Raw genomic sequence first — 17,449 nt, 5'->3', positions numbered from 1 at the left:
TGCCAGTCCGGGCCTGCCTGGAACTGCAGTCTGGTCAGGAGGAGGTGGTAGCGCCATGGTTCCCCAGAGTCAATAGACACAGCAGGATCTGACTTGGAGTGAAATGCAGGAAGGACTGAACGACGCCGACTTCAACTATATGGAAGTGCAACAAATGCATTTTGACACAAGTACCTATAATAAAAGCAGTTGTACTCACAATTCACTGGAGCTCATTTATCAACACTGGGCAAATTTGCCCATGGGCTGTGACCTATAACAACCAATCAGATTGCTGCATTCATTGTTCTTCTTGCAGCTGGCTTTAAAAAGCTGATCACTGATTGGTTGCTATAGGTAACAGCCCATGGGCAATTTTGCCCAGTGTTGATAAATGAGCCCCAGTGTGGAAAGTTGCCCAGTGTGCTTGAGTTGTAAATGAACCCTATAGTGTCCATTCTCAAAACTGACATTCCAAACATTTACTGGTAAATCCTCATTTTTACTCCATTGTAATTGATTGCAGAACAGAAAGTGGTTAATTATATACCAACAGGGGCCGTGACTCCACACCCCATCCCTCACCTCGTTCTCACAATCAGACCAACACACCAATAGGGCTTCAACAAATGTGCGCAGGAAAAAAAACAAACAAACCACACCCTTTTGCTTAAAATCTGGCAATTTTTAAAAATGAACACATTTTTATTTAAAGAAATCTTGCTTCGTGACTTTCCTGAAGTCAGAATTGTTCTATAAAAGTATAACAGAATTCTATACATGATTAAAAAAAACACAGAAACCTAAGCATCTTAAAGCTATTTACAAAAAAAAAAAAAAAAAAAAAGCATCATTCATAACCATAAATAAATTGTTCTGTCATCTCACACTTGTATGTGTACAGCCACAAGTCATTGTGTTTACCATATGTACATAGGGCATCTACGTAAGAGAGGCTGTGGGGTTGCCATTCCTGATATAAGCACTGCCCTATAAGTTACATCGCCTATTTTTTCCCAGGGGCCTGCAGTGCATTGCAACCACCGCCCTCTGAATACTTTATACAGAATACGGTTCAGAAACCTGTGAGGTTTGAACTCCGCTGCTACTCACTAAGCTCAAACCCCACAGGCGTAATGATGAAGGACAAATGCATTGATCATAAAAATCCTTGGACAACCTGCTGATTGACAAGAACAAGACATAAGTTCCACGCGGACTGAAGGATCGGCATTTTCTCTTGGGAAGAGGCTGAACTATTATGTGTTTATTATAAGTGAAGCTAAAGTTACAATATGTGCCACGCTGGTGTAACAAGAGGTTTATCTCTAGCAAAAAGTTGAAGGTTAAGCACCAAGCTGCTGTTTGTATGCAACATTCATTGTGTAGGAGCAACTGGAGTAGAGTAGAACATTTCCCAGTGGCTTTTCTTGTATAACCTTTCCAACGGGGCCAGTCGGGGGGTCATTTTTGCCTGTACAACAAAAGGTAAGTTCTGGTGTGATGTTCAAACATGGTTTTAAAAAAAAAAAAAAGTTATTTACTTCCACAATGTGCCTTCGATATCTCTATGCCACCAAAAGTAAACAAAACGGAATTAAGGGGTAAATATGGTGCTAAACGTTTCTGAAAGTGCAACAACTTAATTGTGATATCAAGAAATTCCAGTGGTTAGAAAAAGAGCACACACACACATATATATATTTAGTAGGGAAAAAGCCAACCCATTTGGTGAAGGACATCAGAAGTGAATGTGGTGGTTTATCCCACAAGCCATAGGAGTCTCACACCGTGCCATACAAACAATAACACTGTGGGGAATAAAATGTTCAATGGTCACATGGTCTGAAAAAACTTGGAATGTCAAGTGCCCATGGTTATGTTGCTGAGAAACATTCTAATCAGACAAAAGTGGGGATAAGGCACTGCCTTCTACATTGTCCTTGGAGATCTCCTCTGAATAACACAAGAGAGACATGTTATTCGTGGTTTCCAGGTTTTTCGAGTTGTCTAGTTGTAGTGCGGGTAAAGCCATTTGGTGAACCGGCTTTGAGTCAATGGGAAGGTATACTTGATCTTCAAAAATGTCTCCACTCGTGAGACTCCTGTCTTGTTGACGCTCTGTAGAGAGATAAATATCTGTCTGCAGATGAAAGGTGTTTTTGGATTCCATCTCAGTTAGTCCATTGCCACTGAATTCCACTTCATAAGGGTCGGGAGCTACAGCCGTTGACCTTTCTGTGTTTTTGTTGCTCCAGAGTGGCTGGTTCAAATCTGTCTGCTCGGGAAAATCATTGACCGTTTCAAGTTTTTTCTCGTTATTAAATACCGCTATGCTCATATTCAAAGCACTAAAGTTTGTTTCTGTAACAGGTTCTCTGTCTTCTGCAGCTGCACCACTGAATTCTTCTTCAGACTCTGCAGAGGTCATTTCATATCGTGATGCATTTGAGAAACCATCTGGTTGAGTAACCAAAGTCTCATTTCTTCTAGTTTGTTTAGAGTTACCGTTCAGCAGTGCAAAAACTCTATCTACATCCTTCAAGTAATTAGCCCAGTCATCCAGACTAAGTCTATAGTTGTTTCTGTATCCATATAAAGTTTCATTTACGCTGTACAAATCTTCCAGTCCTTTCCAGTCAACATCCTCTGTGAAATTTGGCAAGTTAGCCCTCCCATCTGTCCCATAGATGTCCCCTGCAATAATAAAACAAAACTTAATGGGCTTTTTAAAGTCAATCAAAAGCAAATGCATTGAACTCCCAAAACGCTGAATGTGTATGAGCAAGCAGAGAGAACACGAGGTGTCGCAGGCACAGAAGCAGAATTCAAAAACAAATGTATTAGTTGGTGTTCAAACGACTCCTCTAATGATGTACATATATGCAATCTTTCATCTACAAACCCATTACCAAAAATATTTAAAATGCAACTTCCCAAAATGACCTACTGATAAAAATAATTCTTTGTTTTTGACTGATTTGCTATTAACCTGTAATAAGACAGTACCAGATGGTGAGTAAATTGCAGGAATCACAATCCAATTTTTTAATAGGTCCACCCCAGACCCCTGAAAAAGCCAGGTGCAAAAATTCCAAAAGAAACTCATGCCATTCAGTAATATCATAAGGAGAGGTGTCCAGCTATAATATTAGGGGAAGATTATTGGGCTTTTGGCTAATTTCAAGTGAAGTATCTGTTCTTAAGAGGAGTTTCTGGCTGTTCCTCCATATAAGAGACTACATTCATCCACTGGCAAAAGGACCGGCAGCATGAAATGTGAGATGTGCCATGCCCTGGGAGTAGTGACCCTTGGGTGCCCTAATATGCCCACTGGTTGGGCTGCATCACCAAACGTTTATCATTTTTACTATTTATTTATTAAACACTTTTGTAACACTTTTTCCCTTGGGTTTTGAAGGTCCAATTGACCCATTAAGGGTCACTGATATAATGTAAAGATACCCTGGAATTCAAAATAAGCCTTGGCCTTTCAAGTACAGAGAGGCCTAAAATGATTTCCACCAGCCCAATAAATAGTGACGGTCTATGGCAGTGATCCCCAACCAATAGCTTGTGAGCAATATGTTGCTCTCCAACCCCTTGGATGTTGCTCCCAGTGGCTTCAAAGCAGGGGCTTATTTTTGAATCCCAGACTTTTGGTTGTATAAAAAACAGGTGCACTGCCAAACAGAGCGTCAATGTATGTTGACAATCCACATAGGAGCTACTAAATGGCCAATCACAGACCATATTTGGCACCCCAAGAACATTTTTCATGCTAGCGCTGCTCCCCAACTCCATTTACTTCTGAATGTTGCTCACGGGTTCAAAAGGTTGGCGATCCCTGGTCTATGGCATCTTACAGCAGCCCCTCTGGGATTTGCCAGGAACTGGGCGTGTGTAGTATGTGTATTTTACTTGTACTAGTCCGGATATTGTTCTGCCCCACAAAGTTTACACATTTACTCAAAAACTTCAACTAAGTGTAAACACCAGCCTCTTGATTCTTACCAACTTCCTTATTTGTGTCTCTTTCCTATAGAACAAATATTGAACTGTCTTCTTCGATACCCCACATCTAGTGTGCCCTAGGTCTTTCACATAAATGGATGTCCTAGATTTATTAATTACATACTGTATTACATACTGTATAAAACCTCATGGTCCAGCCATGAAGAAAACTAGGTAAAAGCAGCACAATGGCCAATATAAATATGTACCACTACCCCAACCAATTTTGGTCACATTTTTATTAGCGGATTATATATACTGCATGTTATTGATCCATTTCTATGGGCTCCAATAGTGAAACTAGTCTAGCTCATTATCAGAGATGTCATGCAATTCCCAACTCTGAGCTTTACTTGCCAGTTGCCTGTTCTTGCTCTCCATTCCTAGCGTTTTGTAACATGTACAGTAGAAGTAGTTGGATCAAGATCAGATGGTACACAGAAACTATGCTGGCAAATTCTCCATAGCATAACTATGGACAAAGTCATTTCTGATCTTATTCCAACATCTTCTAGAATTAGTGATGTCCCCTTGAGTGGACGAACAAGGGAGCCGAGCAAACACAGCCTTCACAAATACATTAAAGGATAATTGAACCCCCCCATAAGAAAAAGCCCCATCTACTACTCTAGATTGTCCCCCCTCCCTGCTTCCTACCCTTATAGTGCATTATTCCAGAAAATTGCCCTGAACAGCATGCTCACTTTATGCAAAGAAGCACAGCGGAGCTCATGGGCACCATGGGATCCTCTTCCTTCCCTACGGCAATTGACGGAATTTTTCAGCTCATGCGCAGTTGGTACGAATACCAGATTCCTCCAACTGCGCTTGCGCCAAATACGGCATCCCCCTTACCAAAGAAGACCCGGAAGATGGCGCCCATGACCTCCGCTGAGCTACTCTGCATAAATAAGCGAGCATGCTGGCCAGGGGCACTTTCTGGAATAATGCAGTATGCGGGTAGGAAGCAGGAAGGGGCCTATCTAGGGTAGTAGATGGGGGTTTTGTTATTGGGGGGGGAGGGTTAGTTCCGGCCTAGTGTTCCAGTGTCTCAATAAAACCAAGAACTCTCTGCCAGTGTTACAGAAGAACCACAGATAACCGCAGTTCAACCATTTATGTGCAGTCAATCTATGTCTCTCTGTGGCGTCTAATACCAGGGAAGATTGTAGAACAGAAATGGTATGTGAAATTCCCCAGCTGTTATCATTGGCAGCGACTTAGGGAAAATATTAGTGCTGTTCCAGTCCGTGTAACAAGGAATGTCACTCATGCACAGTGACGAGCGTGGGTCCCAGGAGTCATTGCGCCACAAACACAACAGAATTATGACCAACAATAAAGTGACCAAACAGACTGTCCAGTGGGCAAATATTAGCAGAGCACAGAGTTATGCCTCCTTGTGCAAGTGATCATTTCTTACTCAGCGACAATTCCTACAGATACGATGGAAAGAAACCATTGCAGGGAACAATCTCACCAAAGGCAATTACTGCATGGCAACTATATCAAATCATGACCTTCAATTGTTTCCAAAAATAGAGCACAAAAGAAAAAAAAGTTACATTTTCTGATATATAGAACATGTTTGTACTGCACAGCTGTTCATATGATGTATGTTGAGCTACGCAGGTATGGGATCCATTATCTGGAAACCCATTATCAAAAAGCTCAGAATTACGATAAGGCCATCTCCCATAGACTCCACTTTAATTGAATAATTCAACATTTTCAAAATGATTTTCTTTTTCTCTGTAATAATAAAGCAGTACCTTGTACTCGATCCAAACTAAGATATAATTAATCCAAATTACGCAAAGATCTCTTATCCGGAACCCCCCCCCCCCATACCTACATGATCTATAACCACGTTATTTTATTACATTGATGAAACAGGAAAGTTGCATATTTACAAATTGCTGAGAATGGTTACAATACAGTTGTTGTTTTACACTTTTTTTATGTACCTACACACAATAATAGTTTTTATGCAAAAAAAAAATTACATATATATATATATATATATATATATATTAATCTACCAGGTGCACGTTCAGTAAGAGGGATTTGGGGGCTGCAATGTACCATTCACATAAACACACACTCCCCTTGTAGACAAGCAGTTAAGGTTTAAGTTTAAATGGAAAACATTGGCTGTGCATTTTCCTATCTATGTTTAGTTACACATAGGAGCACACACATCCATGTTTCTTTGTATATTTGTCCTTATTCTATTGGCCTGTAATACTCACATACTGTACCTTCTTTTAAAAGAGAAGAAAAGGTAAAGTCAGTAAATTAGGCTCCCGCAGTGATCCTAGTAGTGTTCGTGGAGCACCACGCTGCTTCCAGACATCGCCCATTGGGGTTTGGGGAAAGTGCATGCGTAATACAGAACTTTTCAACATATTTCTGTACTGCATATGCACTATTAGAATTGGACACCAGGAAGTACAAAAGGAAAATGGCGACGCAAACAGTATCCCAAGAATTTTTTTTGTAAGAAGAGAAGTGCCGGGCCATGATAGCAGGTAATCCACTACAATTACTGGGTGGTTCTTAAAGGGATACTGTCATGGGAAAACATGTTTTTTTTTGCAAAACACATCAGTTAATAGTGCTGCTCCAGCAGAATTCTGCACTGAAATCCATTTCTCAAAAGAGCAAACAGATTTTTTTATATTCAATTTTGAAATCTGACATGGGGCTGGACATATTGTCAGTTTCCAAGCTGCCCACAGTCATGTGACTTGTGCTCTGATAAACTTCAATCACTCTTTACTGCTGTACTGCAAGTTGGAGTGATATCACCCCCTCCCTTTCCTTTCCCTCCAGCAGCCAAACAACAGAACAATGGGAAGGTTACCAGATAACAGCTCCCTAACACAAGATAACAGCTCCCTAGTAGATCTAAGAACAACACTCAATAGTAAGGGTAGGGACACACTGGGCGATTTGGGGAGTTTTAGTCGCCTGGCGACTAATCGCCGCGACTTTTCGCCCCGAATGCCTCCCCTCGCTCTGCGCCTGGCTAAAATGAAAAATCGCCTGCGCTAATCACACGCGGCGATTCGTTTTCCGAAATCGCCCGAAGTTGCCTCACGAGGAAACTTCGGGCGACTTCGGAAAACGAATCGCCGCGTGTGATTAGCGCAGGCGATTTTTCATTTTAGCCAGGCGCAGAGCGAGGGGAGGCATTCGGGGAGAAAAGTCGCGGCGATTAGTCGCCAGGCGACTAAAACTCCCCAAATCGTCCAGTGTGTCCCTACCCTAAAAGCCAAGTCCCACTGAGACTGATTCAGTTATATTAAGTAGGAGTGATAACAGCCTGCCAGAAAGTAGTTCCATCCTAAAATGCAGGCACAAGTCACACGACTGGGGGCAACTGGGAAATTGACAATATATCTAGCCCCATGTCAGATTTCAAAATTGAATATAAAAAAAATCTGTTTGTTCTTTTAAGAATTGGATTTCAGTGCAGAATTCTGCTGGAGTAGAACTATTAACTGATTCATTTTGAAAAAAACATGTCTTCCCATGACAGTATCCCTTTAACAACTTGGTACTTTCCCTATTGGAATTCTTATTGTAATATGTATATTCATATACACACACACACGCACATATATATATTTATAAAACAAATGTAGGTTTAATTACAGTCACCACACGGAGATAAACAATATGGATAACGCAGAAACAAACCACAGTTAAAGGGAAAACACAAAGCACCTTATTTTCTATCAAGTGATGTGGCAGTGGGTAAATGTTTGATTATGAGATGAGTCCTATGCAGAAAATCAAAACCACAGGCATGGAATGCGTTTAATGAGTGAATTCTTGCTGTGACAAGGAGGCATGTTAAATGCACAGTGGGTGGGTCTGAAACCAGTGACTGAATTACAGATGACCATGGTTAGAGTTTGCATGCACCAAGAGCTACGCCGTGTGTCACATGACAGAATACAAACATTAGTTGGAATGGGCTGGATCATGCAATTATTTGGAAAGAAGCCGCTTGAGAAGAATAGATAAAAAAGGGCGAATACCTGTGCAGATCAGAACTTCCGCCATCTTTACTTCCTGATGTAGGAAAATACAAGAGTAACGTTTTGTTATTCACAAAGTTGATTTTCCTTGCACAGCAGTTTAAGAGAGGAGCAACTGGGTCAGGTTATAAAACGACTCTGATCCAATTAACAAGTTAAAAAAAAAAAGTATTAAAAGGCAACCTAGTCTGTCACAGAGCCGATTGTGTTTTTGTTATGCATGTCACAATGCATTCTTCAAATAAACAAAGACGCTGCTTAGCTCTAAGCCAAAAAAAAACCCACAAAATGATTGGGGCGAGTAGAAAGGTCCAGGGTTATCAGCAGGTTAGTGGCTTTATTTAGACTAGTGGTTAGCTGTAAAACCAATGCATCTTGCAAAAGCACCACCATTCTGAGCAGGTTTGGTCTATTTTATATGCTTCTTATTGACTCTGTATCAGTTGCAGTCTCAGTGACCAAGTGACACCATTTCCAGCCACTGGTAGAAGGTATCCTACATATTTTATTGAAGATACTTTAATAAACGTGTGTTGTGTTTTAAGCTTTGGTATGTATTATGGTCCTTTAAGGCTTCGGTCCGCTCCTTTTTACTAACAGAAACCCTAACAATAACGTTTTTATGGATGCCGGAGCCCGTAATGGAAATGGCTAAATTAAGTTACTTCAATGAAATTCATTACTTTTGTGAACTGCAGATGACCATCCAGAGAAGCAGCTTCCTTACTGAATAACATACCAGCAACACCGGCTGAACCTGAAAATCTGCAGTTATCACACACACAGCGAGAATGCGAGAGGCAAGCAGCTGCAAGAACAAATCAAATGTGTGTGTGTGATAGGAATGAGATTGATAGAACTTAATTACCTGCTTCTAAGCCTTTGGGCCGTGGGTTGCATTGCTTGTGACCTTGACAGCTTCTCAATTCCATTAATTGTATGTGAAGCTGATTCAGAATTCCTCTTTCAACGGTGTGCACGGCATTTGTTAGCTGACATGGGGAGAGAGAACCGAATACATTACAGACTATAAAGCCAATGTTATTTAGAAACGGTGCTTGGAAAGCAAGTGGTTACCTGATACGGATCAGTGTTCATATCAAAGTACTCCAGAAAGCCGGTGGCAAATTCACAAAACAGGAAATTGTGAGTCTCATTGATGGTTCTCAAACACCAGTAGGTATTGTTATTGGAGCTCGTACAGGCACAAAATGATCCCGCTGTAATGACAGGAATGAGGTGAAGTCGGACAATAAGAAACGTTAACCACTCAAATGCTGCTCGTCTTAAATCTATATGGCGCCACTATGCTAGTCTCACATAAGCAATTAGAACAGTCGCACACCCTTGGAAAGATCAGCCCGATGCACAATATTAGAGGATCCATCAACTTCATAATTGATCTGGGAAGAAAATATCGGCACACAAGTCATTACCGTTGCAGGGAGCACCCGAAACGTTGCATTTCCGCACAATAAACGTGCAGGGTGCTCCCTGCAATGGTAATGCCAATATCTTCTTCCCAGACCACTATGCTAGTATCATTGGTAAAGATTCTACTTTGTGGTGAGACACTGGAACTGGAGAAAGAACCCTCCAAGCAAGATATTGGAAAACATTGAAGGACTGCATCACTGTGAAGACGTTTCTTTACCAAATTTCCTATAAAATAGTGTCACACCCATTTAAGTTGAGAAATTTCAGAGAACTTTGTATAGAAGTGTATTTTTACCCTTTTATAAACAAGTCTCAAAATGTATGTTGTTCTTTCTATAAAGCCCAGCACTCACTGATACTTACAATTCCAGAATGGTGCTGTCTGCCAGTGGTTTTTATCATGAGTAAAGCAAGTCAGCCCAGGAAGGCTGCACTCTTCTCCCTTCTTCTGACGTTTCTTCTCTTTCCTCTCCTTTTTCTTCTTGCGGTTCTCTTTAAATATCTGAAATTTATTGTCTACATCTTGCACACCATCCCTATAAATAAATTACAAATGGAAAATGATAATCCAGTGCCCTTATCAAATAAGCATAATCCACAGACTACTCCGGAAATCAAGTGTATCATCTTACAACCCACAGATATCATTTCATACCACCCCTCCAAACGCAATTCCGTAAGAGCAATTTCCTATTTCAAAACTTCAATGTGTCAGTTTGAAGAAAACCCAATGGCTTCTCACTCATTTCCACACTGTTTCCATGACCAAAGAAGACCCCCTGACCTAAATGAACTTCAGTGGCAGGCGTCAGTAGTTATAAAAACATTATATAATATCTATGGCTGAAGTTGTGTTTTGTGTATGTTTATTTTTATAATGTGATGCACAACTGATCACATTATACCCGGAAAACTCCAAAATATGGCAGTAATGGGTAGTGGCTGCAGGTAGAAGGTGAGCACTAAGGGGTATATTTATCAAAGAGTGAAGTTAATAGTGTAGTTCCGCCACTAGAGTGAAATTCCGCCACTGTCCATTCATTTCTATGGGATTTTTATAGGCGTATTTATCAAAGGGTGAACTTTCACGTTCACCCATTGATAAATACGCCTTTCAAAATCCCATAGAAATGAATGGAGAGCTGCGGAATTTCACTCTAGTGGCGGAACTGCACTCTTTGATAAATGTACCCCTAAGTGCAGAATGGAGTAATATTAGGAGCAGACTGATCAATGTATGAAATTAGAGCTCACAACAGAGCTCCATCACTTTCTGTTCGTTCCTATGGGATTTTTAGAGGCATATTTATCAATAGCTGAATTCACCACTTTATAAATACACCACTAAAAATCACATAGGAATGAATAGAACGTGTTAGAACTTTAATGTGTTGAGCTCTAATTTCAAACGAACACATACAGGATAATTTAACATTCAAACATAAAACAATACTTACTTAAATGGGTGCATGCGGCCTTTTAGCCTATCCTGCACTTTCACCCCTTTTTCTTTCTTGTAAAACCTGCAAGACAATAAGGCATTATAATCAGGGTCATCACGGGGAATGAGGTAGAACAATTTTTAACCAGTTAACTCATACGTTCTGCATGCCTTCATATTTGATAAGGTTTACTCGTAAAAACAAAGATTTTGATCATGAAATTATTTTTAAATGGAATTGTATTATAGGTTTTTAGATATGTAGTTTAGATATGTAGTTACTTCTGGACATTAACCTGTGACTCTAATGTTATTTTAGGACCAGATATATCTAAACTTCTAAGCATACACATGCAAACAAAGAGACCTTCTCCCCAATACCAGTTTTCCACTATTGAAACATTTCAGTGAACATTTTCCACACTCACCCAGGCTTACTGCAGTCACATTCATCAGGTTTTCTCCTTTTGAGGTGTCCTCGTACTTCCCTTAAATTCTTGATTTTATCCTGAAGAGCTTCAATCTGTAAAAGTACACAGTGATATTAGCATTACAATATATATATGTGTAATATACACCAGTTTGACATTAGAATATTATCTTGAATATTTTCCACCAAAACAAAGGTGAACATATTTTTCTGTTGAGTATTCCATGTATTAAGCTGTCATCTAGAAGCAGGGCCGCCATCAGAAATCGCAGGGCCCCATACAAACAAATTTCCAGTTCCCCCTGGGCTGCGCCCACCACAAGCCCCGCCTACAGGTCTGCCCTCCCCACTCCACAGGTCCACCCCCCACTAAAAAACAAAACAAAAACATTAATGGCTGTGGTTCCCACATGTTAATAAAAAAATATTGGTGGTCAGGCCCCCCCCATTGAAAAAAACATTTGTGGTCAGGGCCCCCCATTAAAAAATATTGGTGGCTAGGACCCCACATGGGGAAAAAATTGGTGGCCAGGGCCCCCCTCCTCACACGTTATAAGAAAATTGGTGGCCAGGGCCCCCCTTAAACGTCCATGTAAAAAATCTTGCCCCCCCAGTAGTTTAAAAGAAATTTTGTGTCCAGGGCCCCACCACACAACAGGGACCACAAAGGGTTACCTTTAGGGGGGCCCTGCCATGTTGCACTACTTCATTAGTGTGACCCACCTGCTGTCAGTGAGCTGCCAACTACAGAAGGGAGGAGGGGAGCACAGGTGGCTGCATCTTCTTCCAGTGACAGCATTTTCTTCCCTTATTGGTCACAGAATTTCAAGTCCTGGTAAAGCTGCATGGTGATTGGATGAGCTGGAGGAGAAATTCAAACCTCTGCTATCCAATCCCTGAGCAGCTCAACCGGGACTTAAACTCAGTGACCAATAAGGGGAAGTAATGGACAGAAGATACCTCCCCTTGTGCTCCCGCCCTGCCTTCCCGAAGTCAGCAGCTCTCAGAAAGCAGGGGGGGCCCGGCTAATCGAGAAAGTGCGGCGTGGCTGCCCTGTCTAGAAGTACAGGAAAGGGCAAAAAGTTCAATAGAAAAAGAGCTGTACTATGGGGCTTAGCATAAATCAGAGATTCAGGGAGAATGCTTGGATGGTTTTACTCAGCACCAACAATTGACAAGTCTATAAGGTTCTTTAATTGCTTTCCTTGACTTCAGCAAGTTAATGTAGAAGGGCCTCTAGCTTCTCTGTAGTGCAGTGGCCTTCAGCTTTGGGAGGCTTGTCATGGCACATACCAGAACGTCAAAGAAAATTTGAACATTATGCACAAGAAGGTACTTTTATTTAGCAAGAAAAGTGTTTCCTAAATCAGTGTGTGATTAACTTAACAAAAGACTGATTGTGTATGTGTCAAGCCTGAGCCATTCCCTGCTCACTCATAGCTCTGGGCTCAGATTGCAGCAGGGGAGAGGGGGAGAGGAGCAAACTGAGCATGCTCAAGCCCTAGCCCTGGAAGTTTATGTTGAAAACAGGAAGTCTGATACAGAAGCCCATGTATACACAATAGAAGGAAAGAAATTTGGTGTTTATTTTGACAGATGACTCCGAGCAGCATTAGTTTGAGGGTTTACTGGTGTATTTAAATAGACCTTTCTGATAAAGCTTACTTAATTTTAGCTTTTCCTTCTCCTTTAAATATAAAAAAAAAATTTTACTTAAAATTCTAGGTGATTTGCACCTAGTATAATCATATCTTGAAGTATTTGTAACAACTGCAATCATTGAAAGCTGGTGCCTGTGCAGAGAACAGACCTGCAGTGTTCTACTGTTCTCTGGAGAAACGTACAATGAGATATAACATGCGACTCAGAAGAAAAGATGTGGGTGAACTTCACCTCTTTATCAATGTAAGCTTTGTGATCCTTCCAGGCTTTGGTCGACTGATACAATTCTCTCTCGCAATGTACAGTATCATTGGCAAGAATATAACACCTAAGCAAGAAAGTGAATGGGAGATTAATAAATTTCACTGAATTTCACATGGTGAACAGCGGTCAAAAAAATGGCAACAGAAATGATAATTCTTCATCATATTTTTATATAATAAACGAAAATGGCCTAGATTCCATCTTTCATAAGCAATTTAATGCTTGACAAAGGGGCGTGTCCCCGAAACATTACATTTCTGCACAATAAACGAGCAACGCTAATGCCTCGTGTGCCGATATCCTTTTTCCCAGACTAGATTCCATCTTTTACATTCGGCTTTATTATTGGGTTAAACCCTATCGGCACTAAGCAACCGACTGAATGTATAACCTTTATTTCAAAGAAAGACAAGTTAAAAAAAAAACGAATGGGAATAGAAGAATTGTGTTAAAAAAAAAGTAGTGTTTCATGCTGGTTTATTGAATATTTCCGCAAAAACCCTAATAATCCCTCCCTTCTCTTCCTGCTCCCTTAATTCCCAGGCTATCTAGGGGAGCCAGCGGCACTCAGCTCACTGCATTGTAGGACGGGAACCAATCAGCATCTAGCAGGACCTGATAGGGAACTGAAGCCTGTCTTTGCTTGTGTGACAGCAGGGCTGTGATTGGCTGTTCCCCTCCTTCCACCAGGGACAGTTAGGACACGCCCACCCCTCATTTAGGACAGGGACCAGTGAGCATCTATAGGAGCTCCAATAAAGAGGCTATTTTTAAAGATATTGTTAATTTTTAACCCCATGTAAAAGAAATCTGATATATTACTCATAATTGCCTACACAATTAGTGTTTTTTTATTTATCCCATGTCTCCTTGAAAGAAATGATATTCTCATTCATATTACAAAATGCTTGTGTTTGGCCAATAGAACAAATAATCTCTTCAATTTAAGGGTAAATGCTAAAAAACAAATGAACAGCAAAACAAACAAAACATACTTATGTGTGACTCTGACTGATGCAGATTGGCTTGCACTAATCACTCCATCAGCTAACATCAACTCATCGTTGTCGGGAATAGTGGTCATATACTCCTCATCTTCCTCGTCTTCTCCATTGTCATCATCATCTTCATCACCACCTACTTCCTCCTCAGAAATATAATGCCTCTTAGTGATACTTCGTAGCTGGGAAGACTGGTGGTCCTCTTCATCGTCCAGATTTATGTCATAGATTTCACCTTCAAACTCAACAGAAAGTGAGCGTGTGTGTCGAGTGTGGACAAAACGAGGATTGAATTCTGCAGGAGACCAAAGAATAAGGTGATCTTTACAGGTATTTGATAATCCCAATCAAAAACTGTTCCATGACAAATGGTACAAATGATGAGAGTATTGGATTTGAGACTTCAAAAAAGGGTCCAAAATAAAAAAAATAAAGGCATTGACACAGGGAGCCATTTAGAGTGTTTTCTCACCTGAGTGTTTTGTAGCAACAAGTGTGGGGGCAAAGTGCAGAAAACAGCCCCCCATTCTCCCCACATGCTCACTTTCTAATTATTCTTAAAAAACTGCTAACTGCCACCTCCCTTAAAGCTATAAACTGCCTGCGGGGCAAGACATTAGAAATCCACCTTGTGCCATTACCCTAACTTACAGAGACATTGCAATCTAATTAACTTTGTGTTTGAACTAACTTGTTCTTGCTGTGCTCTGGTCTCACATTTATACTAAATGTATCAGTTACGTTATCCAGTAACCCATTATCCAGAAAGCTCCAATTTACGGGAACACCATCTCCCTTAGGGGCCCATTCACTAAGCTCGAGTGAAGGAATAGAGGAAAATAGAGGCCACCATCGAATTGGCTACTTCGACCACGCCCTTCGAATCTAACGATCCGAACTAAAAATCATTCGAATATTCTACCATTCAATAATCGAAGTACTGTCTCTTTAAAAATTTCTTCGACCCCCTAGTTCGCCACCTAAAACCTACCGAGGCCAATGTTAGCCTATGGGGAAGGTCCCCATAGGCTTGCTAACACTTTTCTGATCGAAGGATAATCCTTCGATCGATGGATTAAAATCTTTCGAATCGTTCGATCGGACAAATTGCGCAAAATCCTTCGACTTCGATATTCGAAGTCGAAGGATTTTAGTTCGGCAGTCGAATATCGAGGGTTAATTAACCCTCGATATTCGACCCTAAATAAATGTGCCCCTTAGTGTCCATTTTAATCAAATAATTTAAATTTAAGAAAAAAAACCAACCTTTTTCTCTGTAATAATAAAACAATACCTTGTACTTGATCCCAACTAAGGGGGCAAAACAATCCTATTTGGGTTGATTTCATGTTTAAATATTTTTTTAGTAGACATAGTATAGAGATCCAAATTAACCGGAAAATCCCAGGTCCTGAGCATTATGGGTAACAGGTTCCATACCTGTATTCAGGGTTGGACTGGGGGGCCCGGGGCCCACCGGGATTCCTGTCCAGGGCCCCCCTCCTGCGATGCCGCACATGTGCAAAAAGAGCTGCGCCGCGTGAATACGCGAAAGGAGACGTGCGCCTGCGGCTCCTTTCGCGCAGGAGATCGGAAGAGGGGGACTGACATGGCGGGGGCCCATGAGGGTCGGGTACCCACCAGGTTTTTCCCGGTGTCCCGGGCCAGTCCGACCCCTCCTGTATTTGCTTCATAGCATCTATGGCATTGCCAACTAAATTTTAAGTGCTTCAAAGGATTTTTCAGTGGTTATGTTGCCTTTGAATTACTTATTCTTTTCTGTCCCTTTCTTCTTTAACCTGCAGTATGCACACACAAACCAGATTTCATTTTGACTATACAATCCTATTATTAGAAGTCCACACAATCCACAAATGACATATATTAACACGGTCTACAGCACACTAAAAAGTAACAATATAAGACATCAGCATGGATAAAACTCTGGATACATGACTTGTACAGGCAGAAAAGTAACAACAGGATGTGAAAAGTTATCACTCTAATTTACTTAATGGAAATATAACTATATTGTTTTTATTATTCATGGAAATCAAAAGCCAGCCTTGCCCTCCGTTGCTGTTACCATTATCATCACTGAAACGCCATAGCTGTAATGTTTCCCCCTTCAGACACAAACAGTTAATGTGATTCATAAGGTTTCCCATCCATCACACTGTTATTCTCTGCAACTCACTTAGCGCAGCTGTACACATATAATTTAGAAGCTGTAACCCAAACATCTGGTGGCCTTTCATTAACTAGACCAACCTTTGTCCTTAACTGAGCTCTGACATCAGTAGGATCAATTAAGCTAATTGAAAAATGGCCTGAGTGAAATACAGACAGACAGATTCACACCAACGCAAAAGAGGGACTGTTTTTTGCTGGTTAAAATACAGAATTTAACAAACAGTTTAGAATATATGATGTTGTGAAGAATATTTTAAGGACGCCAATTAAAATTCTGAAAACATAGCCTATGGCCTTTGTACCCTTTGTTGTTGACTTTGGTCCTTTATGGCAATGTGAAGAGTTCCACACACACAAGACTATTATAAAAGCAAAGGAGGGGATTTTGACAGCCCTTATTAGTACCAAACAGGCCACAGGTGGGAGCCATTATCAGTGACATTTGGAAGAAACACATTAATCTCCCACATTACACTCGTTTCTTTGATTTTGTCTCAGGGGCAGAACTAAATTTAACACATTTAGTAAATCATTTTCCCCTGGGAAAGTCTAAGTGTTTATCATTATGGACTGGCATTGTGTTAGCAGTATAAATAATGGCATTTAGATGACAGAATTGTTTCAGAAATCCACTAGGGGCCACTGTGAGATAATAATTAGCAGAAGGATTTGCCCATGTACCAACCCACGTACACAATACACCAATTTATTGGTTTACTGACAAAGTAACAAATGTCACAATAAGCTGTCATCAACTAGGTATAACTTTTACAGCAGTTATGTGCGGTCTGGATTTTCCACCGCCCTCCCTCCACCTGAGTCCACCCGAGCCCGACTTCTGGGTTCCTTTTATAGACCCGTGCCGCCCGCCGATGATGTCACAAGAGGCAGGGTGCGCGTCTATAAGAGTTCAACCCGAAAGTCGGCATTTGTAAGGTCATGGGCGGGGAGAGCAGTCAGAAGAGCTCAACCCGCACCC

General features: G+C 40.9%; 1 protein-coding gene across 3 annotated transcripts in view; it reads right to left on the bottom strand.

Annotated features, from left to right (window-relative positions):
* Positions 1-661: 661 nt before the first annotated feature.
* The window catches only part of sulf1.L (sulfatase 1 L homeolog), a 91,884-nt gene continuing 75,096 nt past the window's right edge, over positions 662-17,449 (bottom strand). For 2 of the 3 annotated variants that reach the window (XM_041566489.1, XM_018268075.2), the window contains exons 13-20: positions 14,272-14,572; positions 13,244-13,340; positions 11,349-11,443; positions 10,937-11,002; positions 9,843-10,015; positions 9,120-9,262; positions 8,911-9,034; positions 662-2,676 (exon numbers count right to left, since the gene is read on the bottom strand). In XM_041566489.1, coding sequence (XP_041422423.1) covers positions 1,877-2,676; positions 8,911-9,034; positions 9,120-9,262; positions 9,843-10,015; positions 10,937-11,002; positions 11,349-11,443; positions 13,244-13,340; positions 14,272-14,572 — 1,799 coding nt within the window. In that variant the 3' untranslated portion in view covers positions 662-1,876. Of the gene's footprint in view, positions 2,677-8,042; positions 8,077-8,910; positions 9,035-9,119; positions 9,263-9,842; positions 10,016-10,936; positions 11,003-11,348; positions 11,444-13,243; positions 13,341-14,271; positions 14,573-17,449 lie in introns of all 3 variants that reach the window. The other variant, XM_018268077.2, reaches the window with a different exon arrangement.

The sequence above is a fragment of the Xenopus laevis genome, chromosome 6L, assembly GCF_017654675.1.
Source record: "Xenopus laevis strain J_2021 chromosome 6L, Xenopus_laevis_v10.1, whole genome shotgun sequence".
Classification (NCBI taxonomy): Eukaryota; Metazoa; Chordata; class Amphibia; order Anura; family Pipidae; genus Xenopus; species Xenopus laevis.
The sequence above is the reverse complement of the archived record's forward strand: the minus strand, read 5'-3'. Positions and strand labels throughout refer to the sequence as shown.